The following is a 24441-nucleotide window of genomic DNA, read 5'->3' as shown; positions in this document are numbered from 1 at the left end:
AGTAAGGCAGGTTCATAGGCAGACTCTTCCACAGAAGCTTGCCTGGTGCTACCATCAGTTTGGCCACCTGACAGTTATGGATCGCAGCAAGTGGCCCAACCTAATCTGGGGCTGTCTCGACCCAGCTTGACCCAAGCCCAGATCCCTCTGAACTGGCTCAGGATTTGGGCTGATGGGTTGTTGGTGAAGGACCCTGTGTGAGAGGCAGGGAAGTAAGGATCTTCCAAGGTGGGAAGTTGGGAGAAGAAAGAGAAGCTCCCAGGTGAGAGCTGGGAGGCTCCACCCCCTTCTGTGTGGGATAAGAGTTAAGATCTACCTGTCAGAGAGGACTTTGCACCTCTTTCTCTTCTTCTTTAGATCAGTTTGCTTTTCAATGAAATGTAATATGAAAAGTCTGAATAAAACCTTAATTATAAAAAACAAGGGAAAGGATTTAGGCTTCAGCTGAATGTGGTGCCCAGCTCTGCTACCCAGCATGTCCTCCTGGCCCTACTAAAATATTGTGCTGCCTCAGGTGTGGTGGAGACACTCTCTCAGCACTCAGGCTGGGTTAAGGTCCAACTGCTGGTCCAACCTCTGTATGAGGAACGGATGCCATCTTGTAATTCGCCTCAGGTAGCAAAATGTCTTGCGCAGGCCCTGCTCAGGAGACACGGATGAGGCCATCTTAAAGAACAGAGTAGCTTTTATTTAGAGGCTGTTTCAGGGCACAGCTGCAGGAAGCAGGCAAGGAGCAGTAAAACATGACTCCCCAAACATGGGAGAATTCAGTGGGCAGTTGTGGTTACAGCGTGCAGCGTTCAAAATGCAAAGTGCACAAGACATCTCTGGCAGTCAAGTTTCTCAGCAGTCTCCCAGTGCAGGGAAAGAGGCGGGATCTGGTCTGACCTTGTCAGCCAGCAGAGGTGATCTGGTCATGCCCTAGTCGCCTGCTGGTGAATATGGCTTCTAGGCATGGATCCTTCAGACTGGATTTCTGATTCAGCTCCAGGAATTCCTTGGCAGGGAGCCTCTTTGGCACTGCTGGTACAAAGAGCAATAGAATATTCTCCCCCAAAATACAGATATATCCAGGGTTAAGTGTTTACAAAAAGAAATTATATCCTACTGGATCTTCAAAAAGACATCTAGATGGCTAGCAATAAGAAAATGAAAGAAAAAATATTACAAGTAATCACACACACAGAGATTCCACTCAGTCGCCAGTTGAAAATATACTCTGGAAACCCAGCCTTATGAGGAACGGTTGAGGGAACCGGGTATGTTTAGCCTGGAGAAGAGGAGACTAAGAGGAGACAGGAGAAACATCTTCATATCTGAAGGGCTCCAGAGGGTAGGAACCAGACCCATGGATTCAAGTTACCAGAAAGGAGCTCTGACTAAATATTAGGAAGAACTTTCCGATGGTAAGAGTAGTTTGACTGTGGAAGAGGCTGTCTCTGAAGGTTGTGGACTCTCCTTCATTGAAGGTTTTTAAGCAGAGGTTGGCTGGCCATCTGTCATGGATGCTTTAGTTGAGTTCCTGCATTGCAGGCGTTGGACTAGATGACGCTCAGGGTCTCTTCCAACTCTGCAATTCTAAGATTCTATGGATAAGGAAGAATGGGAGAGAGATCAATCAGGCAGGTCAAAAGCTTGCTAGGACAAAGGGGCCATAAGCAGCTCCTGTCAAGAGCATTCCTGCAACACCCCAAGTTTCCAATCACGTTCCAAAGGCTGCTAGGGCAGGGAGATTTATGGGGTGGTCAGAAGCAGCACTTCCGCATGAGGCCCCATTCACTTTCCTTATTATTATTGTTGGCAGTCATCGGAGATAATACAACCAGTTTACAACAACATCCCCCCATTTCCTAAGTTTGCCCCCTAGAGAGGACTTTTCTTCTTCAATTTGATCATACGGCTTCTTCTCTCCAGGCAGCAGAGGCTCCTTCTTGACAATTTTCTGTATTAGCTGCTTCCCTCACTTCCTTCAGGGACCGGATTTGCTGCTGATATCCAGGCTTCAGCTCCTGTTCTTCGGACATGATGAGCAGATCAATGTATTCTGGGGTAGAGAGTGGGTTGGGCTTCAGTGCAATCCCCTGAAGGTGCTGGAGGCTTTGAGATGATTTCTTGATGAGCTCTTCTAAGATGTGTTTCACTTTTTCATATTCCTCATTAAGCTTTTCAAGCAATTTCTCTGTGGTCATCAGCTCACCAGAGGCACGTCCATACTTTTGCTTCAGTTCTTCATAGGTCCTGCTCTCTTTTTTTGTTGTATATTCAAATTTGTATTTCTGATTGTAGTGCACACTCCACTCACACTGGCGCGGACAGACTTTGCATTTTCCTGTGCTCTTATTGATAGCTGCACAACCATGCTTATCTTCATCTCTAGGAATTCTACAAGGATACTGACAGGTGACAAGTGACAATTCATGCAATTAGTTGCGTATTCTCCTGTGCCAGATATATCCTTCTTCACGGGTACAGTTACCTCTACCTCATATGTAAAGTTTCTGTTTGCCGCCATGTCAACCTTATGCTTGTCCAGGACTTCCTGCGTCTTCCTCAGTTCTTCCAGCTTGACCAGTCCAGCTTTGATTTGGGGCTGCAACCCTTCAATAGCAGCTTCAAGCTCTTTTTGCTCCCTGAGCACTTCCTTTGTCAATGTTAAGCTCTTCGTTTCTAGCGTGTGGGATGAATCAAAGAAGGTCTTCATGCTCATGGTGCCCATTTTCCAAAACATTTTATCAAAATTGAAGTTGCCTCCAGGCTCCACAGGATTGTTGGCAAACAGTGCTGAATTGTTGAATTTGAAGTGCACAGGGGTGTCCTTGGCATCCTTGGCGCATGGTACATTGGCTTCCTTAATGGCCTCGAGAACAGGAGGGGTCTGTCCATCTGCAAATGTGATCAGGACTTGGATGTTGTCCTTTATATCTTTGCCAAAGATGGAGAGCACAGAATCAAAGACGTATTTCTGGGCATGAGTTAAACGAGCAAAAGAGGCCTGGACGACAATACAGATGGCGTCTATATGATCAGTGCCCCCTGGGGAGGAGAAAAACTCCCGGATCTGCTTTGTTATCAACTTGTCATGCTCTATTCCTCTTGTGTCTCCAAATCCTGGAGTGTCAATAATGGTGAGGGAATAGGGGACTTGGAAACCCTTGCAGTGGTGGACAACGTACGCAGTCACTTCTGATGTTTGGCTTTGAGCCTGGGTTCTGTTGGTATTTTCATGAATAAGTTTGAATCGGAAATCATCTCCCCATTGCACGCCCAATATGTAGTTGATCATTGCATTGATGAGAGTGGTTTTCCCTGACCCTATTGCCCCCATCACCATAATCACTTTGTTGGGGGCCTGAATGTTCTCTTTCCCTAGCTGGTATGTTAGACAGGATCCAGAGACATCCTGTATGGGCTCCAGTGGCAGAGCATACACTGCTGGTGGCCCATCCTCCACCAGGATGCTGCCTTAGAGGTATTTACAAGCTGCTCTCTTCTCGTCTCCTTCCAATGATGTGGAAACCTCAATCTCTTTGCTGGGCTCACTCTCAGCCCCACCGGCACACATGGCTGAGACTCTGAATCTGTAGGGTGTCTGGGGCTTCAGACCATCCATCTCACAGAACTCTGTTTTCTTCCCTGTTCTTTTTTCAGCCCATTCATCTTTGTCCTTGCTTTTTGCCTCTCCAGCCTCTTCACTGTAGTCCACTTTGTATTCCTTTATAACAGCTCCCTGGCCAATGATCTTTGGGCTTTCCCAGGCTATACTGATTTTGGAAGACTCTGCGATTATCCCTCTCAGTTTCCCAGGAGGGCTGGTAGGACGTGTCTGTACAAATTTACTCACGTTGCTGGTCTCACTAAGTCCTGGTTTGCTCCTAGCGCTGTATCGGAACTGGTATTCTGTGTTTGCGGTCAACCCTCCCACTTGGAATGTCTCCTGACTGTCCTTAGTATTCACAATCTTCCAATTTTCTTCTCCTGCAATCTTGTACTCTACTTGATAGCTAGAGATTGAAGCCTTCCCATAATCAGCTGGTTGAAATGTCAGTTGCACACTCTCATGTCCAATTTGGCCAACCAGAGGAGGGTAAGGTCTTGAGGGCAGCTCGAAGTTCCTGCTGAACATCTCCCCATCTTCATAGAGGTAAATAGAAGCACCTGGGTTGTTCTGATCTGGGACGGAAGCCACAAGGAACCGGGTATTCTCATTTGATTTATTGACCCGGGCAAAATCTGTAATGGATTTGGCAGCTTTACGAGCCTTCCGATTTCTCTCTTGGTGCTCAAACCAGGCTTCATTGTTCTTGGGTGTCGACTGGCCACTGGTGGAATTTGCTGTTTCCTGAAAAAAATCTTTATGAAGCCAGTCTTGTAATGTGGCTAAAAATGGTTCCTCATCATGTAAAGAAGTGAATGTAAATGAGACAACAAATTCATTCTGGTTGTTAAGCACTACCTCTTGCAGTTTATTCTGGGAAGAGATGGTTTCTATCCCACTCAGGATATCAAGGTAAGACTTGACCATATTTATCTCTTGTTCCTTGGTGTCCAAAAATGCATTGAGGCTTTGGTCATTAAAGGGTGAGTGATTTATGGATGTTAAGATGTCCGCCAAAACTCTTTCCTCTTTCTCCGCTCCCCGGATCAAAGGCAAGATTTCTGCCAGGTGTTTCTGGAAAGTCTGCCTGTGCTGCTTGCACAGATCCTTGAATCTCTTGATTTTCTTCTTTAATTCTGGGAAGTTTTCAGCAGCAGGATTCATAGCCAGATCATTGCATCGCATGTTGATTTCATTCAGATTCTCCCAGACAGTTTGAGCATCAAAGATCAGTGTTAAGCTGATCTCACGCACCATCTTAGCTGCTCTGGAATCTAGCTTGGTCAGTGGGTACAGCCAAACTCTGACAGGCACAGCCTTCTCTCCATCCTCCCCGAGCTTTAGGGGCAGATCGCTGTAGACTTTCATGGCATCTTGAAAAGTCACTGGATTACTTTCCAAAGAAAAATCCCCATAGAACTTGCAGCTGAAATTCTCCATTTGGGCTTTCTCCGTCTCCTTCTTCTCAACAGATGCTTCCCCTTTGACAGAGGCTTTAATCAAGTTGATCGCAGCGTGGAGGCTTCCTTGTATATCTTGCACAGATTCGGAAGAAGAGATATTTCGGTCAAACACAAAGAAAGCCTGGGCTCCATACAAGATGGCAGTGACAACATGGGTGGCTGTGCCATGCTCAAAAACAGCTGGATAAGTGACGTTTTGGATTCCCAAATGGCTCATGGTCAGCTGTGAATACTTGGTGGTAGCTTTGTACTGTAGAGTGACTCTGGCCTGTTTCGTGGACTGCTTTGTGTCTTGAAGGAATTTGCCTGATCCATCCACTTCAACTGTTCCACCCAAAAAACTGGCCTTGAGTGATGCAGGGACATTGAGGGCAGATGCCTTATCATCGATGGTGTCAGATGCAATTATTTCATATTCAGTCTTTGGTTTTGGTTGGATACACAAGTCCTTCTGAAGCGAGTCCTGGTCCCAAAGGGTGATTCCTGGGATAAAGCAGAGAAATATGCAAGGCTTGAGTATGTTCACAGAAATGTAGAACACAATTAGCCTAATGCTAAGGGTGTACAGAGAAACAAGGAGTTAAAAAAGAGCTATCATTGCCCACAATGTCTGCACTCATGAATTTTGTCCCACTGTTATCCCCAACGAAAGAGGTTTGTGCAGTTTTATAAAACTTGGCAAAAGGCAGGGAAAATATTTGATCAGATATGAGAGTGGAACAAATGTGAACATTTCATGAGCTTCTGTTGCCCAAGCCTCAGAAAGGGGGTTGGCACAACTCAGCAGCAGGAATAAGATTCAATCACCACCATTTAGGGCTGTGAACATCTCCTGCTTGAGGCCATAGAGAGTTGGTGCTAGTTGTTGACTGGCACAGGGAAAAAATGAGAATTCCCTGGGGGCCAAGATCCAAGTCGGGGCAAAACATTTTGGTGAGAGAACTCCAGCAGATTTAAAATCACAAAATATGCAGCAAAGCAAAGTGTGGAAATTTAGGCTGTCAGACCTTTAAAATATGTGCTTGTGAGTTCCTTCCAAAATAGTCCCCCCCCCCCCGGCATCGGAAAAGACCACGTTTCGTAAGTTCATAACGGTTTACTTAAAAACTCTCCGAAGGTCAGATTCATGTCCTTTTCCATACAGCAGTCAGAAAACACAGGGAGTAAAACTTGGCTTAGTTACAGTGGTAAGCGCAAAATATGGTCTGAAGCTCAACAAAAAAACGAAGATCATAGCCACTGGTCCCATCACCTCCTGGCAAATAGAAGCGGAAGAAATGGAGGCAATGAGAGATTTTACTTTCTTGGGCTCATGATCACTGCAGATGGTGACAGCAGTCACGAAATTAAAAGACGCCTGCTTTTTGGGAGAAAGGTGATGGCAAACCTAGACAGCATCTTAAAAAGCAGAGAAATGAGAGGTGGACCATAAAGAAGGCTGAAGACTACAGTGTCTCTCACCCATGGTTTTCCCAGTAGTGATGTATGGAAGTGAGAGCTGGACTATCAAGAAGGATGATCGCCGAAGAATGGATGCTTTTGAATTATGGTGCTGGAGGAGACTCTTGAGAGTCCCATGGACTGCAAGAAGATCAAACCTCTCCATTCTTAAGGAGATCAGCCCTGAGTGCTCACTGGAAGAACAGATCGTGAAGCTGAGGTTCCAATACTTTGGCCACCTCATGAGAAGAGAAGACTCCCTGGAAAAGACCCTGATGTTGGGAAAGATGGAGGGCACAAGGAGAAGGGGACAACAGAGGACGAGATGGTTGGACGGTGTTATGGGTTAAGGGGGCTGCTTGTGCGTAAATGGTTGAGGTCTCAACTCATGCAATCAGTTTCTAAAACTCTCCCAGTCCGCGGAGCCATGGGTGCATGGCTTCCTCAATCGCTGGCAGAATCTGTCAGTGGGCGTTTCCGGAATTTGCGCCAACATAAGAGTTTTTTGACGGAAACTTTCCTTCGGGATTCTCGGCGTGACAGTTTCCTGCGCGGAGTAGGCGTCCCCAGTGGAGGTCCTGAGCCCTCCCCGCTGTTTTCACTGGAAGCATCTTGGAGCCATCCCTCCGATTGAGTTTCTACAGGAACTCTCCCTCTCCCCCTGCTGGTTCCTTCCTCCGCATCCGTGGGTCTCTTAGCCTCTATGAGCCCTTCCACCACCTGACTCTCCGATGGCAGTTCCCTGACATCCACCTCCCCTCCAGGACCCCCCTCACCCCCCGTTTCCCCCTCATCTCTGGGTGGTGAGACTGGGAAACCCCGGAAAGAATCCTCCTCATCTTCGGATGACTCGAAAACTGCTCCCCACCTACTATTGTCCCTTCTTCCCGAATACTCTTTCCCATCTGATTCTGGAAACCCCTCGAACTCCTCTTCCTCGTCAGTGGTGCCGAATTGTTCTTCCCAGAACCTAGCCATGGGCTGAGGCTTCCGTGGGAACCGGCGATGAAACGTTCCCACTAAAACCTCATCTCTGACTGTTTCTGCTGGTACCCAGGTATTTTCGGACTCCGGTTCTCCTTCCCATGCCACTAAATACTCCACCTGTTTTCCCTTCCACCGAGAGTCGAGTATTTCTGCTACATGACTGCTGCGCTCCCTCTCTTCTACTTGCGGTGCCGCGGGAACCTCACCTTCATGTCCCCAAAATTCTCGCCCCTCCCGGTATGGTGATAGTAATGACCTATGGAATACAGGGTGCAGTTTCATGTTGTCTGGCAGCCTGAGTTTAAAGGCCACCGGATTGACCTGTTGTATGACCTCAAAGGGTCCCAATCGTTTCGGTTTCAATTTCTTGCACCCTCCCTTGAATGGTAACCCTTGGGTTGACAACCACACCCGGTCCCCCACCCTTATGGTTTCTCCTTCCCTTCTGCTCCTATCTGCCTGCTTCTTGTATTCTTCCTTGGCCCTATCCAAATTCATTTTGAGCTGTTGATGTATTGCTTCCATTTCTTCCACAAAATGTTCCGCTGCCGGTACGCTCCATCTTTCCCCTCCTTCCGCTGGGAAGGCCCTGGGGTGGCACCCATAATTGGCCATAAATGGACTCATGCCCGTGGACACATTCTCCGCGTTATTGTAGGCGAATTCGGCCAGGGCTAGTTTCTCTACCCAATCATTCTCTCAGTCATTCACACAACACCTCAGATATTGCTGCAGAATACTGTTTGCTCTTTCCGCCTGCCCATTGGTTTCTGGGTGTCTGGCGGTCGAGAAATTGACCTCCACGTGCAGTAAGCGCATAAGCTTTCTCCAGAACCTGGAAGTAAATTGTTTCCCTCTGTCTGAGACCACCCTCAAGGGGGCGCCATGCAACCTAAAGATGTGTTTTATAAACAACCTGGCGGTTTCTTCGGCCGTTACCGCATGTGAGCAAGCTATAAAGTGGCACATCTTGGTTAACAGGTCTACCACTACCATTACCGCAGTTTTCCCCTTGGATTTTGGTAAATCCATCATAAAATCTATGGACACTGCCTCCCATGGCCGTTCGGGTGTGGGTAATGGTTCTAGCAACCCCGCCGGTGCCGCCCTCTCCCCCTTTGCTCGCTGGCAGCGGTCGCACCCCCTTACATACTCTCGTACATCTTCCCTCACCTTGGGCCACCAGAACTGTCTGGTAACTAACCACATTGTTTTGTGTTGCCCAAAGTGCCCCGCGGTGGGGCTGTCGTGTTTGAGTACTCTACCCCTCAACTCCCCTTCTGGTATGTACAAGGCCCCTTTGTAATACAACGCCCCGTTCCTTTCCTCGAACCCCCCGGTGTTCTCCCCGGCCCTCCTGAGCCCTCTGAGCTTATCTTGGGCGTATTCATCGTTCTCTGTCCCTTCCAATAGTTCTCGTTGCCCCACCAATGCTGCCCCGCACAGCCAGTGGTCCTCGGGTATGACATGTCTTTCTTCGGGCACTCCCTTCCCCTCCATATACTCTGGCTTACGAGAGAGGGTGTCCGCCCTTATGTTCTCTGCCCCCGGTACATAGCGAATCTCAAAATGGAATTTGGAGAACTCCTGTGCCCATCTCACTTGTCTCTGGTTCAGTACTCGGGCCGTTCTCCAATATTCCAGGTTTTTGTGGTCCGTGCACACCTGGACCTTGTGCTGCGCCCCAATCAGCAGGTGTTGCCACCACCGAAACGCTTCATGAATGGCGAGCAGTTCCCGGTCGTACACTGTGTAGTTCCTTTTGGATTTATTCAACTTCCGCGAGAAGAAGGCACACGGTCTCCAGTCCGACGCATCCTTTCCCGGTTGGAGAAGCACCGCCCCTACCGCTCGATCAGATGCGTCCGTTTCTACCCTCATCGGTTTTTGTAGATCTACGTGCAAGAGCTGTTCCTCCGACGCGAACGCTTTCTTTAGCTGTTCAAACGCCCGCTGCGCCTCTTCCGTCCAGGCAAATTTCTTCTTACTACTGAGGCAATCAGTGATGGGAGCCGTTAAATGGGCAAAGTTTTTGATGAACTTCCGATAGAAGTTTCCAAACCCCAGGAATCTCTGCACGTCCTTCCTGGTTCTGGGTGTCTTCCATTCCAGTACCGCTTGGACTTTGCTGGGATCCATGGCCAATCCCTTGTCTGACAAACAGTACCCCAGGAATTCCACCTCTCTGGTATGGAACTGGCATTTCTCCAGTTTTACCCACAGCTGGTTTGCTTGCAGCCTGCTTAGGACCTCCCGGACATCTCGGACATGCTGCTCCTCGTCCTCTGAGTAGACCAACACGTCGTCTAAGAAGGCCACACAGTTCTTATAAAGCAAAGGTCCCAGGACGTGATTCATGAAGGATTGGAAGCATGCTGAGCCCCCCTGTAAACCGAAGGGCATAACAAGATACTCAAAGGCCCCCAAGGGGGTGAACATAGTAGTTTTCCATTCATCCCCTTTCCTCATCCGTATCAGGTTATACGCCCCCCTCAGGTCCAGTTTGGTAAAAACCTTTCCCTTCCTCACCCTGGTCAAAATGTCATCAATTCTGGGCATGGGAAAGGCGACTGGTTCTGACACCAAATTTACGGCCCTGAAGTCCACGACCAGCCTGGGTTTGGTAGTGTCTTTTTTGTCCACAAAAAACACTGGGCTACCCCCCACTGCTCTTGACTCCCTGATGAAATCTTGTTTCAGGTTCTTGTCTATGAACTCCCTTAACTCCTGCATCTCCCTTTCCGACATGGAGTACAGTTTGCCCACTGGTAGCTGGGCTCCTGGGAGTAGGTTAATTTGACAGTCAAAGGGTCTATGTGGGGGCAGTCTATCTGCTTCCTTTTCGCTGAAGACGTCACTCAGGTCGGCGTATTGTGGTGGTATTTCTCCCTTTCCCCCCACCACCATCCCTGCCAGACTTGCCCTGGCCAACCCCTGAGTTTCTCTTCCCTTGCAGTGTTCTAGGCAATGAGCTGACCCAAAAGAGACTGTCCACTGGTGCCACCCCACTAGTGGGTCGTGTAGCGCCCGCCAGCTCATTCCTAATATGATGGGCGGCCCCGCCAGGGTGGCTACATGAAATGCAATGACTTCCGTGTGCCTTGCCACCAACATTGTTTGTTGGTTCACTTCCCCTCAATCGTTGTCACCTGCAAGGAATTACTTAAGGGCAGCGTCTGTATCTGGTGCTCTGATGCAAACTCCTTACTCATGAAATTGCAGGAGCTGCCTGAGTCTAACAGGGCTTTTATCGTGAGTGGATGTCCATTGGGTAGCTCTAGCAGCACCTCTATGACTAGAGCCGCTCTTGGGGGTTCAGGCTTGGGCACGTTCACTGATCCTTGGCCTGGCTGCTGTGCCCTGTCGCTGGCAGCCAGGCGCTGGCTTTTACCTGCTCCTTAACCCCCTCCTCCTCACTCCCAACAGCCCCCACCATTCCTTGCCATCCCTTCCTTTGCGGGCAGACCCTGGCAAAATGTCCTGGCTGTTGACAGAGGAAGCGTTTTTTGGCGCTCTTCCCCTCCTTCTTCCGCCCTTCGTTGACGTTTGAAATTCCGCGCGCACAGTCCCAATGTCCATCAGTTCCACTGGCGGGGAAGGTTGCTCCGGCATCTCAGGAATGCGGAAATCACTCCAACGCTCTCCTCTCCCTTCCCGCTTCTCCAGAGCCCTTGCCTCCTGGCGCGCTCCAATGGCAAGCGCCGCCTTGGTCAGCTGATCCATGGACTCCGGACGTGGTGTGCGGGAAAGTTCATCTTTCACCGCTGGGGCTAGCCCTTCTTCAAACAGCATTTGTATCGGGTCCGAAGACAGGTCCCACCCCAATTTATGTATAAGCATGGTAAACTGTGTCCAATACTCTCGGACGGACTGATTCCCCTTTTTGCACGCCATTAACTGTCTGCGTACCACGCCCTGTTCAATCTGGCTGGAAAACATCAAGTCCATCGCGATAAAGAATTTCCTCAAGTCTTTTAAGGCATCATTATTCGATGCCATCAGGGGCCTCACCCATTCTCTAGCTCCCCCCTCGAGGTGCCCAATCACAAAAGCCACTCTCGATTCCTCATCGGCAAAGTCATCAAACTGCAGGTTCAGTGCGTACTGCATTTCTGTCTTAAAGGCTTGGTAGCTTCTTGGGTCACCCCCGAATTTCTGTACCAACCCCGGTACCTTCCTTGCGATGGGGGTTGGCTTCCCCTATGCATCCTGAGCTCTCCTCTCTTCGAGACGCGCCGTTAGCAGTGCCAGCTGGTGTTCCAACGCTCTGTTTCTCTCCTCCAGAGTTGGTCCCGCTCCAGCTCCTCCCGCTGCTCCGTCTCCGGTTGGGTTGCTCATGATGCCTCTCTTTCGCACATGCAGCGTCGAAGACTGACGGATTGCTGTTATTGGTTAAGGGGGCTGCTTGTGCGTAAATGGGTGAGCTCTCAACTCATGCAATCAGTTTCTAAAACTCTCCCAGTCCGCGGAGCCATGGGTGCATGGCTACCTCAATCGCTGGCAGAATCCGTCAGTGGGCGTTTCCGGAATTTGCGCCAACATAAGAGTTCTTTGACGGAAACTCTCCTTCGGGATTCTCGGCGTGACAGTTTCCTGCACGGAGTAGGCGTCCCCAGTGGAGGTCCTGAGCCCTCCCCGCTGTTTTCACTGGAAGCATCTTGGAGCCATCCCTCCGATTGAGTTTCTACAGGAACTCTCTTTTTTTTTTATAATAATTTTTATTAAGGTTTTCCAAATTAAAACAAATCAAACCAAATTAAATCCAATCTATAAACTTTTTGCCAATAACTAGGACTTCCCCTCCCTACTCCCTCTTGTGTTCCAAATCTTCCAAATAAGCAATTAAATTCAACAAGTTCTTATCCCCAAATTACGCTCTTCATCAATAACCCAATTTATCCAAATTCTCATCCCCTAAGATCGATCTATACCCTTCCACGAGTTTCCCCCTTTCAAACATAGTACAGATGGAAATAAGATAAATATGAATAGTAATTTTACAGCCTTTGGATTCCAATTTTCCCTCCCCTCTTTCCCCTTTGCGTTTCACCTATCCCTCCACTTCTAATATCTTCCTGGAGTTCCCACATTACACTATGTCCCTCAGGTTCTTTGCCAGTCTTTAATTACGGATGTCCAATCGTAGAAGGAGTCTATCAAATAAGGGCCCATTTCTTCTATCCAGGTTTTTATATCCAGGAGTAAAAACTCCAATTTTGTATCCATAAGCTTGTCAAACCTGAATATCCCAAATGTTCCCCCAGTTCTGTCCAGTTCTTGTTATTTCCTTGTTCTTGTCAATCATTCTCCTCCTTTTTATTTCTCTGTTCTCCCACAGAAATGTTCTTTTTCCAAAAGTTTCTAGTGTCTCTGCAGAGGCTTGTTATTCCTGGAGCAAAGCATTGCATCATGTTCCTTTCATTTTCCAACAAATAGTTCCATTGTTTCCTGTAGTGTGTAGACCTCTGTAGACAAAATAATGTTCCATTCCTGCAGTTTCCCAGGAGATTAAAAGTTCCATTCAACTGTTCAGATTTCCTGTGAAAAACACATGCAATATCCCTCGGCTCCTCTAGGTGGATTGCAGTAACAAAGTTCCCTTCCAGAATCACATCCACCAGACCAAGTAGCTTGTTGACCGATATTTAAAACAGTTTATATTCAATTTATAACAAATATAACCGGCAAAGTCCTCATAACAAAGTCTCTATTTTAATCTTCCTTTTTGACAGCTCTTTGACAGCTGTCAAAACCTCCATCGCTTTTCTCCAGGCAGTTTCACGAATCGCTCCAGGGATTCCGGGGGGGTTGCTTTTTTTTAAAACAATTCCACTTTTCTCCTCCAGCTCAATCTTATAATTTTCCCTCGCGAAGTTGCTGATTCGGCAAGATAAGGTTACACTCGATCTTAGTTGTCCAGTCCTTTGTTTTGGCTCTTCTACAATTTAGGGGTGGGCTGACTTCCTTTTTTCCGCCTCCCCCGTTCGCTCCGAATTTTAAAAATTTATCCCCCTTTTTTTTTAGTCCATATTCCAATTACTCACGGGTTCTTCTTTAGAGCCGAATTTTCAATAGAAGAAGTCAGCGCTCTCCGCCGGATGGCATGCGGCTGCGCTCGGCAGGGATAGCAGAGAACTCAAAGCACCACGCTTCTCCCCGGCACCCGATCCGTAGCCTTTAAAAAGGCTACTTCACGAGTCGGGAGAGCGCTAACGGTGCCAGCCGAGTCTCCATGTCCACGGCCTCACTCTGGCCGTGGTTTTTAAGGGTCCCCGCATCGCCGGTGCGGTAGGACCCAGCCCCTGCCAAGCCGGCTCCCTCCGGAGCTCGGAGGGAGCCCGCCATTCGGCGATGGCGCCGACCCGGAAGTCCCGAGTTTCTACAGGAACTCTCCCTCTCCCCCTGCTGGTTCCTTCCTCCACATCCGAGGGTCTCTTAGCCTCTGTGAGCCCTTCCACCACCTGACTCTCCGATGGCAGTTCCCTGACAGACGGTGTTCTCAAAGCTACAAACATGAGTCTGACCAAACTGCGGGAGGCAGTGGAAGACAGGAGGGCCTGGCATGCTCTGGTTCATGGGTTCATGAAGAGTCGGACACGACTAAACAACTAAACAACAACAAATAATTGTGGAAAGATGTATTATTAATGGCCTGCATAGGCCTGGTGGACTAGAAAGGTTTTCAGCAAGCTTTAAAAAATTGAAACAGAACACACCTGCTGAATCTTTATTGGCAGATGATGATGATGATTTGGGCCAAGATGATGCCAGCATGGTTAAGGAGCAAAGACGCTATCACGGGCAAGAAGACTTCTTTTTAATAAATGAAAGTCTTGTCCAAATGAAGAGAACATAAAGGCACACAAACGTTGGCAAAAGATGTGGAAGGAGACAGTAAGGGATGTTGAAAATGAATTTGAGGAGCACGTTTAGCACTGAAACTGCACTGTTTGGGCCGACTGTTAATCTTGATATGAGTAATTTTTGCTTTTCAGTACAGTGGTACCTCGGGTTACAGAAGCTTCAGGTTACAGGTGCTTCAGGTTACAGACTCCGCTAACCCAGAAATAGTACCTCGGGTTAAGAACTTTGCTTCAGGATGAGAACAGAAATTCCACAGCTGCAGAGCAGCAGCAACAGCAGGAGACCCCATTAGGTAAAGTGGTGCTTCAGGTTAAGAACAGTTTCAGGTTAAGAATGGACCTCCAGAACAAATTAAGTTCTTAACCCGAGGTACCACTGTATAAACTGTTCCCTGCACCAGCTCTACCTGGGATGAGGGCATCTTCACGACAGTCGTACAGCATCCCCAGCTGGAATGGGCGGCCCAGGGCTGGTATTTTAACCGGGGTGTCTGATCTGTCCATGGCTCAGGTCCAGGTTGCTCCCCTGCCTTCACCTCCCTGCAAGAAAGAAGAGGTATGAAGGACTCTGGAAAGATTATTGGGCATGCAAAGCGTGTGGGGAAAAGAGAAATATTGGCACTACCATCCAAAGAGTGATGCTAACATGCAGTCAAGGCCAAAAAAAAGGGGGGGAGAGGCGGGAATATCACATCATGGGGGCGGGGAGCGGGAATTAGACGTTTGTATGCAATAGTTGCACATGTTCAAGGCAGCTTGTGCAACTGATCATTTTCTTGCTTCCCTCCCATCCACAATCCCCTGTAGCAGCTGAAAACTATCCAGTGATCCCTGAACAAAGGGGACTGTGTCACACAGAACTGCAGTGGGAGAGGAAATCAACCTGAAACTGGGCAAAGGGATCATGTGCCAATGGGGGCTCTGCTTGGACAGGATTCCTAGGCCCAAAGTCAGGGGAATCCCACTGCAGCCCTGTATGGCAGACACTACACTTTGCAGGCCCTCTGGAAAGGGTTGGGGGGGGGCACAAGGGGTCACAGGAGCTGGAAGGGAAGAGCAATATTTTCCATGCACAACCACTGAGTGCTTCCTACACTGAATTTCCATTTGGCCGAGAATTGTGCCTGCTGAGAACATTTTGGATATTAGAGAAATATTTTACCACTACCACCACCAGTTTTATATCCCAACTATCTGGCGCAGTATTCAAGGAGGCTATCAAAGTGGGGAACTCATACATGCAGCCAGCCAAATCACACAACAACAACAATAATTATGAATTATGCTGCCATAGCTAACAGCGAGATACACAAAGTAGTATTTGGCAGAAACAAACTGCAGTGGAAGCAGCGCTGATCGTGATGAATACAAGCTGAAATGGAAGTTGCTGCTCTCTTATATTACTACTTGTGCTGCACCAAGAAGTTCATGGCACAATGGGAGTCAAATTACTTGTAGAAAATCTTTTGTAGAGGAACACAGAATTGTAGAGTTGGAAGGCACACCCAAAGGTCATCTAGTCCAACCCCTTGCAACCCACAGCTGAAGAATCCCTGCTGGCCATCCAACCTCTGCTTGAAAACCTCCAAGAAAACCTCCACCACCCCTTGTGGGAGTCTGTTCCACAGTCGAACAGCTTCTACCAGCAGCTGGAAAGTCATTCTTTGACATTTGAATCCATTGGTTCAGGTCCTGCCCCCTGGACCAGCAGCAAAGAGCCTGTTCCATCTTCCCTGTGTCAGCCCTTCAGGTATTTCAAGATGGCTCTCATATCATGTCTCAGTCTTCTCTTCTCCAGGCTAACCACACCCAACTCCCTCAACCATTCTTCATAAAGCTTAGTTTCCTGACCCTTCATCATCTTGGTCTCCTGCCCCAGCAGTGGCGGAGCGCAGGTGGGGGAGGGGAGCACAGTGTGTATGTGGGGGCAACCGCGATGGAACCCCACTGGGATCGTGCTGCCGGGGGTGGTGTGCTCCCCCCGCCACCCTCTTCCTCCCCCAGCACACTTCTGGCCTGTTAGCATCATTCTTAAAAGATGCCCTGAACCTGACAGAGTACTCCAGGTGGGGCCTGACCAGGGCAGAATAGAGTGGTACTTGACTTCCCTAAATCGGGACACTAGACTTCTGTGGATGCAGCCTAGGATTGCATTAACTTTTTGCTGCTGTTGTTTTTTAATTGCTGCATTACACTGTTGACTCGTGGCAGCAGATTTTCACTGTTTGAATTATGACAACCCTAAGAGAAATTGAAATTGAGTGAATTGCCCATTCCTAATTGTGCCAAAACTTTTACTTGGAGGTTTAATGGCAATTAATGACCCCAGGGTTGTATTGCTATTATGTACTGAGTTGAATAGGATCGAAATTGCAGCAGTCTGATTGGTCTTAGAACAATAGGATCCAGAATCCAGCAGTCTGATTGGTCCTAGAACAATAGGATCCAGAATTCAGCATCTGATTGGTCCTAGAACAATAGGATCCAGAATGCAGCATCTGATTGGTCCGCAGGAGCCACCCAATCCAACTCCAGCTGGAAGTGAATCCGCAACCTGATTGGCCTACAGGTGAATCCTGGAACAAGCCAATCACGTGGGGCCCATTGTGCAAATAATGTATATAAAGCAGACATTTCAGGGGAATGTCCATTCCTCACTACTATGAGCTGAATAAAGAGCATGAAATCCACACTGGACTCCGAGTATATTTCAGTCACTATTCTCACTAGCCTAAATTTATGCTGTGCTTAATTTTATCCTTCCATTTCTCAACAGTTTTCTCCTTCTGTGAAAGAGGCTTCGGTTTTTCTGTCTCATCCTCCTGACACTTCAGAATTTCTTTGGAATTTCAGTAGGTGTGTGGCGCATGTGATTTTTTTTCTTCCAAGTAAAAATAAATAAATAAGATCCCCAGCGCCTTGCACCCTGCCTGCTCCCTGTGCTTTCTGATCAGAAAAAGCCCCATGGGGGGGGGTCCCTTCTCCTGGGCTTAACTTGAAACGAGGCCACCCAGAAAGGCTGCAGAGTGCAGGCCACCAGGGAGAAGATTGTGAGTACAAGTAAGGGAAAGTTGCTCACAAACACTCCTTGGCCACCTTTAAAGTGAGCTTGAACAGGATAAAAACACTGCAAGCCACCTTTGAAATTTAATTTTTTTTCTTTTGTAAAGTAGATGTAAGTTGTAAGAACTGTAGTGTGTGTTCTCCCCTTTATCACATTCACAGCCCAACAAGACAATGACAAGAATCCACCAACAGCATACAAATCAATATGGCTAACCTGATCCAAACCAGCCACCCACCCCACTCTCACAGGAAAACAAAGACCACCGCAGCCAACCACAAATGAACAGCCAACCCCAACCTCTCTCACCACCAAAGGAACACAAGCGAACAGCAGAGAACCTGCACAAGCATCGCTGACACAAAACCCCACACATATATTAAGTAAAATAAAACATTGTCACCCCACCCCACCCCCACCCATCTCACCCCCTCCACCCTCTTTCTTCCTAATGTCTCAACAAATGAAACTGATTTGTAAAAATGTTACATTACACATACTTCTGTAAATCAATAAAATATTTAATAAAGAAAGAAAGAACTGTAGTGTGTGATGTAAATATCGTATTGCTGTGTATTGTTGTGTAAGTTAATGTTGACTGTTTAATAAAGAGTTTTCAAGAAGAAGAAGAAGAAGAAGAAGAAGAAGAAGAAAACTTCCAAGCTGCGAATCATAAACTCAGAGTTTAAGGGCCAGTGGCAGAGGCCCAAATCCTGAAATAGTTTGTGACTGGATATCATGTATTAAATCAGAGTACAGGGGCTCAGGCAAACACAGAGCACTGAATACATAACAGGGACAAAGTTCACTTTCAGGGGGAGAAGGAAGTTGCGAGATGGTGGAAGCTGTTCCCACTCGTCAGCATTTCATTCCAAAAAGGCTCTTAAGCGGTGCATCGTAGAGTTGGAAGGGACCCCAAGGGCCATCTAGTCCAGCCCCGTCCTGCGGCCTCCCCACAAGTCGGATCCATGCAGAAACAAGGTCCTTAGTTGCACAACCCTCCCTTTCCTGGTATCCAGACCCAAAATGAATCCATGGAAGCTGGTCAGTTTCATACAGCAGACATCACGGGGGATCTGTTCTCCCCCCGGGGCTTTTGGGAAAGAGGTTGCCAGCAGGGCCTCCATCTTGGCCTCAGATATGGGGGCTCTTGGCAGTAGAGGAAGGTTTCCCTCGACACTGAGCCACAACCAGCCTCAATTTATATGAGATTAGGAGAGAAGAACTGCCCTGAGATGTTTGGGTGAAGGGCTGTTGTACAAACAACAGCAGCAATAAATATTATCTTCCATTTTTGTGCATTGTGGCAGCAGTGGGGCCATGCTCTGGGGAAACCCGCCAACCCCCTCATGAGGGAATTCTGTGTATTCAGAGGGTGGAAGAGCTGACAGGAGTTTGCCTCCTGCTATAAATGTGATGAGGCCGTCCCTTCAGGCAGGCGTGGGGAACCCTTGCCCCTCCTGAGGCTGATGAACTACAACTCCCACCACCAGGCGATTTGGCCAGGCTAGCTGGGGCCGGTGGGAGTTGTAGTTTGGCAACATCTTTTGCACCCCAAATCCCCCCCGCCTGCCCCAGGGAAAGGAACCTTTTGAACTCCGCGTGATGAACTCCCCTCACAAATCTTATTTATTTGACTGGCCTAAGGCTCTTCTGATGCTGCTCTGGAGGGAAACATTTTGAACCTGCTGTTCTGGTGGCCTCAGGAAAAAGAGCGGGAAAATCCTAGCTGTTTCTGAGGGGAAAGTGTCTAAACTTCTCCTCAGAACCAGTCCTCAAACTGCTTAGGGCAATTCACTCCTTTTGCTTCTGAGGGGGAGAGAAGCTTCTAGGTTAACAATAACAATGTTCTGCGATTTCTGTCCATCCTGCAGTGTTTGCACAAAACTCAAGAGCACCACTCCCTAATTCCTGGGATTTCGGGCCTGGAAAAGTGATGAGGAAGGAGATACGCTGAATTTTAAATCATGAGAAGGAGAAAATTTATAAAAGTTTTATGAACCATATTCTAAGGAAGAATTTGTATAGAGTTTAGGATAAATATAAAAATCTGCTGCACTTTACAGAGGGGGAACCTAAACTGAAATCAATGGAAAGTGTAGGGAGCCATGTGACAGAGTGGCTACAATATCATCAGTTACATGAAATGTTTAGAACAGACAGGAAAAATGCTTTTATGGACCAAAGCTCACAATTTGAAAAAAAACTTCTACAAAACAAAGAGAAACTTTTGTCCCAAATGTATAATTTATTATTAGACTGGGAAACAAAAGACGAGCTTGTTTAAGCCTCAGTGACACACTGGGCAATAGAGGCTGCTGAACTACAACTCCCACCACCAGGCCCTTTGGCCAGGCTAGCTGGGGCCAGTGGGAGTTGTAGTCTGGCAACATCTTTTGCTCCAAAAATCCCCCCCGCCTGCCCCAGGGAAAGGAACATTTTGAACTCCTCATGATGAACTCCCCTCACAAATCTCATTTATTTGACTGGCCAAAGGCTTTGCCGATGCTGCTCTGGAGGGAAACATTTTGAACCTGCTGTTCTGGTGGCCTCAGGAAAAAGAGCGGGAAAATCCTAGCTGTTTCTGAGGGGAAAGGGTCTAAAATTCTCCTCAGAACCAGTCCTCAAACTGCTTAGGGCAATTCACTCCTTTTGCTTCTGAGGGGGAGAGAAGCTTCTAGGTTAACAATAACAATGTTCTGCGATTTCTGTCCATCCTGCAGCGTTTGCACAAAACTCAAGAGCACCACTCCTTAACTCCTGGGATTTCGGGCCTGGAAAAGCGATGAGGAAGGAGATACGCTGAATTTTAAATCATGAGAAGGCGAAAATTTATAAAAGTTTTATGAACCATATTCTAAGGAAGAATTTGTATAGAGTTTAGGAGAAATATAAAAATCTGCTGCACTTTACAGAGGGGGAACCTAAACTGAAATCAATGGAAAGTGTAGGGAGCCATGTGACAGAGTGGCTGCAATATCATCAGTTACATGAAATGTTTAGAACAGACAGGAAAAATGCTTTTTTGGACCAAAGCTCACAATTTGAAAAAAAACTTCTACAAAACAAAGAGAAACCTTTGTCCCAAATGTATAATTTGTTATTAGACTGGGAAACAAAAGATGAGCTTGTTTAAGCCTCAGTGACACACTGGGCAATAGATATAGGACACAATATAGATTTTAACCTCTGGGGAAAACTCTGGAAAAGTGTCTTGAAGTTTACAGCATGTTATTCTTTGAAGGAGAACTACATTTACAGATGGTACTTTACTCTGAGTAGACTTGCTAAGATGTACAAGGTAAGTGCTGGAGATGCAAAGAGGTTGAGGGAACGTTCTTTCATATGTAGTGGACTTGTAAAAGGGTAAGAAAAGTATTGGGAAATTATTCATAATGAATTGAAAAAATGTTTAAAAGTACTTCCCCCCCAAAACCAGAGTCCTTTTGTAGGAGGTGAGGACAGGTGACCCCACCTCGAAGTCACCCCCCCCCCAAAGCAGGCTCAAAGCTTCTCAACACTTTTCAAAATCATTTTCTCAGCAGCTAAGCATCAGAAACATTCCCCTCTTCTGTAGCAAAGGTAGAGAACAGTCCACTGTTTCCCAGGCCTTTCTCATGCCTTCTGGCCTTGCTAAAGAACCACATTGCAACTTGCTATCTCTCCGGGAACCATGCCAAGGCACAAGAATGAAACAACTGGAACACACTGAAACCCCCTCACCCCCTTTCCTGCCAAGAGTCCAATAGTCCCAAGACAGCTTTCTGTTCATGCTCAGAGGAACTCATGGGGCAGGACTCTGGAAGGAGGAGAAAGGGGGAGGGATCTGGAATGGGTATATATGTTTGTGCACATGATTGTGAACTCGTGCATGCTTTTTGTGAACTATCACACTTGCTCCTTCTACCAGTTCATGGATGGTAGAAATAAAAAGCCTTTACTCCGAAACGATTCCTTGAGTGTCTCTTGACTCCCAGTTTCCCTTTCCCGGGCGCAATATTTTTCCCACCCGAGGGCTACACTTTCTGTTGGGGATAATTCACACTGAAATTCCCAGGTGTCAAAAAAGGTTATTTATATATGCCACCACCGCGGCCCATGTTTTTTTAGGCCCAAAATGGAAAACGAGTGAGGTCCCAACCAAAGAAGAATAGCAACTTAAATTGACAGAATATGCACAACTTGCAGACTTAACATATAGAATAAGAGAACAAGAAAAATATACGTTTTGAGAAGACTGGATAATGTTTGTTGAATATATGGGAAATAATTGTGTACAGTTGAAAACGCTGGCAGCATTAAGATAAATTCAACAGTGTAAATAAGTTTTGATGGCTGTAATAATGGAATACTGATTGGTATAGTTTTTGTAAAATATGAAGGAATTTATGATATGCAAAAGGAACCTTGGAAAGAAAAGAAGGGAAGTCACTGATATTTTAAGGATGTAAAATGAGTATTTTAAATTGTAAAATAGAAAATTTGATAAAAATTATATAAAAACAGAAATGGGTGAATCCTTGGCATGGATTGTGCCCCCTTTCCCCTCCCTTTTAGAGCATCACCCAGGAGGGCAGACTTTGCCTCCAACCACCAACCGCCTCTACAAAACCAAGTGCAGAAGGCGCATTGTGGCATTTGCAAAATATTTTCCCACCCCCCAATCCCCCACCCTCCATTTCCTCCTGCAGGAGGGATCCCCCCCTCTGCTTAATTCCACCAGAACAGAGGGGTGTTTTCATTACCTTGACTTCTGCTGGGCAGTTTTCTCAGCCTGGAGAAAGTTGCTGTTTTCCTCTGCAAATTCTGGCAGACTCTGGCTCTCTTCATTCCTCTGAGAGGTCTGAATATGACGCAGGTTTTGAGTGCACATTAATAGCCGAATGTTGGACAGATGCAAAGCGAAAGTGTTTTCTTCTCAGTTGATTCATCCAATTGCACATCCATAAAAGGAGAACACAATACTGTAGCGTCAAAAGAGTCCAGCTGATGGGTCAGGCAAAAGGGGTCTATCATTGTCCAGCAGCCTGATGGCTCTGCAAACCAGATGCCATGACAGGAAACTCACAAGCAAGACGTCAGCTCAATGGCTTTCCCCACACTTGGGGTATTCAGAGGCATAGGAGGCAGCCTTATACAGAGTCAGACCATGTGCCATAGACTCATTACTGCCCTTGATTGAGACACTAGACCAGTGGAGGCAGCCTGGAATAGCATTAGCCTTTTTGCTGCTGCATCACACTGTGGGCCCATGTGAAGCTTGCGGTCTGCTAAGGCAGGAACTGATTGACCGTCTCCTCAGAACAGAAGAAAGCCAGTTGCTACCGGGATGCCATTCCCTTCCAGATGCCAGAGCACAGCTGGAATACTGTGTCCAGTCCTGGGCGCCATAGTTTAAGAAGGATGTTGAGAAGCTGGAAGGTGGGCAGAGGAGGGCGACCAAGATGATCAAGGGTCTGGAGACCAAGCCTTGGGAGGAACAGCTGATGAGGTTAGGGATGTTTAGCCCGGAAAAGAGGAGATATGAGAGCCATCTTCAAATATCTCGTCCCATGGAAGAGGGAGCAAGCTTGTTTCCTCCTGCTCTGGAGGGGAGGACTCAAACCAATGCCTTCAAGTTATGAGAAAGGAGATTCTGACTAAACATCAGAAAAAACTTTTTGTCAGTAAGAGCAGTTCAACAGTTGAACAGTCTCCCTTGTGAGGTGGTGGACTCTCCTTCCTTGGAGATTTTAAAGCAGAGGTTGGGTGTCCATCTGTCAGTGATTCCTTAGCTGTGATTCCTGAATTTCAGGGGGTTGGACTAGAAGACCCCTGGGGGTCCCTTCCAAGTCTACCATTCTAGGATTCTGTGTGTACTGTAAAAAGGAGGCAGATGAACTCCCGTATCACCCATAAGACTGTGCAACAGAGCTGATTCCCAGGCTGCAGATCGCAAAGAACAAGCTATCTGCACTCTGGGAACGTGGGCTGGTTGCTCCATGGGAAGTCCTAGACAAAAATCTTAAGAAGGGCTCATCCACCCTTCCACTGCTTGTGGGGACACCCATGCCGTTTGTAAAGAAAACAAACACAGAGGAGTTGAGATCTTGCACTGACTTGAAAAACCTCAACCGGGTCCTGCTGCCCAACTGCTACCTGCTGTCAGTAAACTGGAGAAGCTTCTCCCCCACCTTTCTCTGGGCATTTGTGCTGGTTGTGCAAACTCAATTTCGCCACTGAGTGTGTCCTGGAAAAGGATCTGTGGTCAACCCCACCTGCACGCCAGATAGCCTTCTTCATGTGCCTCCTCCACAAGACACTCCACAAGGAACATGAGGACAGGGCCTATTCTGCAGTGGCTCCCCATTTGGGGAATGCTCCCCCAAGGAGGCTCGCCTGGCACCTTCATTATGCATCTTTAGGTGCCAGGTGAAAATGTTCCTCTCCAACAAGGCCTTTGGCAGATTGACATCCAAAGCTCTTTTATACGTGTTGTGCCAGGGGGATTATTGGTTTTTGTTCCTATATTTATTACGTATTTCATCATCATCATCATCATCAATGCCACCCTGATGAATATATCTGTATGCCAGATACATTTACAAATACACACTTGTTGCCTTCACAGCGCATATTTTTCACTCTAGTTCTATGCATGTGAAATATTGTTTGTGCACAGCTGGAGTTAGCCACAATCGAAGGCAGCGATGCTTCTGAACTCCAGTTGCTGGAAACTACAGAAGGGGAAAGTTGTTCTTGAACTTGGGAGCATCTGGCTAGCCATTGTGAGAACAGGAGGCTGGACTGGAGAGCTCTGTTGCTTAGAGCGTGGTGCTGATAATGCCAAGGTTGCAGGTTCAATCCCCGTGTGGGACAGCTGCATTGTGGGGGGTTGGCCTGGATGATCCTGGGGGTCCCTTCCAACTCTTCAGTTCTATGAGTCTGTGACTCGATGGGCCCCTGGCCTGATCCATATGTTCTTGCAGCATAAATGAAACAAAAAAAGCAGAGACATCACCTTGCCAACAAAGGTCTGTATAGTTAAAG

General features: G+C 47.3%; 1 protein-coding gene across 2 annotated transcripts; it reads right to left on the bottom strand.

Moving 5' to 3' along the window:
- Window positions 1-3463: 3463 nt before the first annotated feature.
- Window positions 3464-22581, bottom strand: LOC310827721 (stonustoxin subunit alpha-like; the record flags this gene model as incomplete). Of its 2 annotated transcripts, XM_083704096.1 has the most annotated exons (3): window positions 22158-22580; window positions 14756-14888; window positions 3464-5541 (listed from the first exon to the last, which is right to left on the bottom strand). In XM_083704096.1, exons 2-3 carry the CDS (start codon window positions 14850-14852, stop codon window positions 3464-3466), a joined length of 2175 nt encoding a protein of 724 aa, XP_083560222.1. In that variant the 5' UTR covers window positions 14853-14888; window positions 22158-22580. The 2 variants fall into 2 exon arrangements, with proteins under 2 accessions (XP_083560222.1, XP_083560223.1); XM_083704097.1 differs by lacking the exon at window positions 14756-14888 and having other exon boundaries at window positions 22158-22581.
- Window positions 22582-24441: the final 1860 nt, after the last annotated feature.

The sequence above is a fragment of the Podarcis gaigeae genome (assembly GCF_964106915.1).
Source record: "Podarcis gaigeae genome assembly, chromosome: 12".
Taxonomy (NCBI): Eukaryota; Metazoa; Chordata; class Lepidosauria; order Squamata; family Lacertidae; genus Podarcis; species Podarcis gaigeae.
The sequence above is the reverse complement of the archived record's forward strand: the minus strand, read 5'-3'. Positions and strand labels throughout refer to the sequence as shown.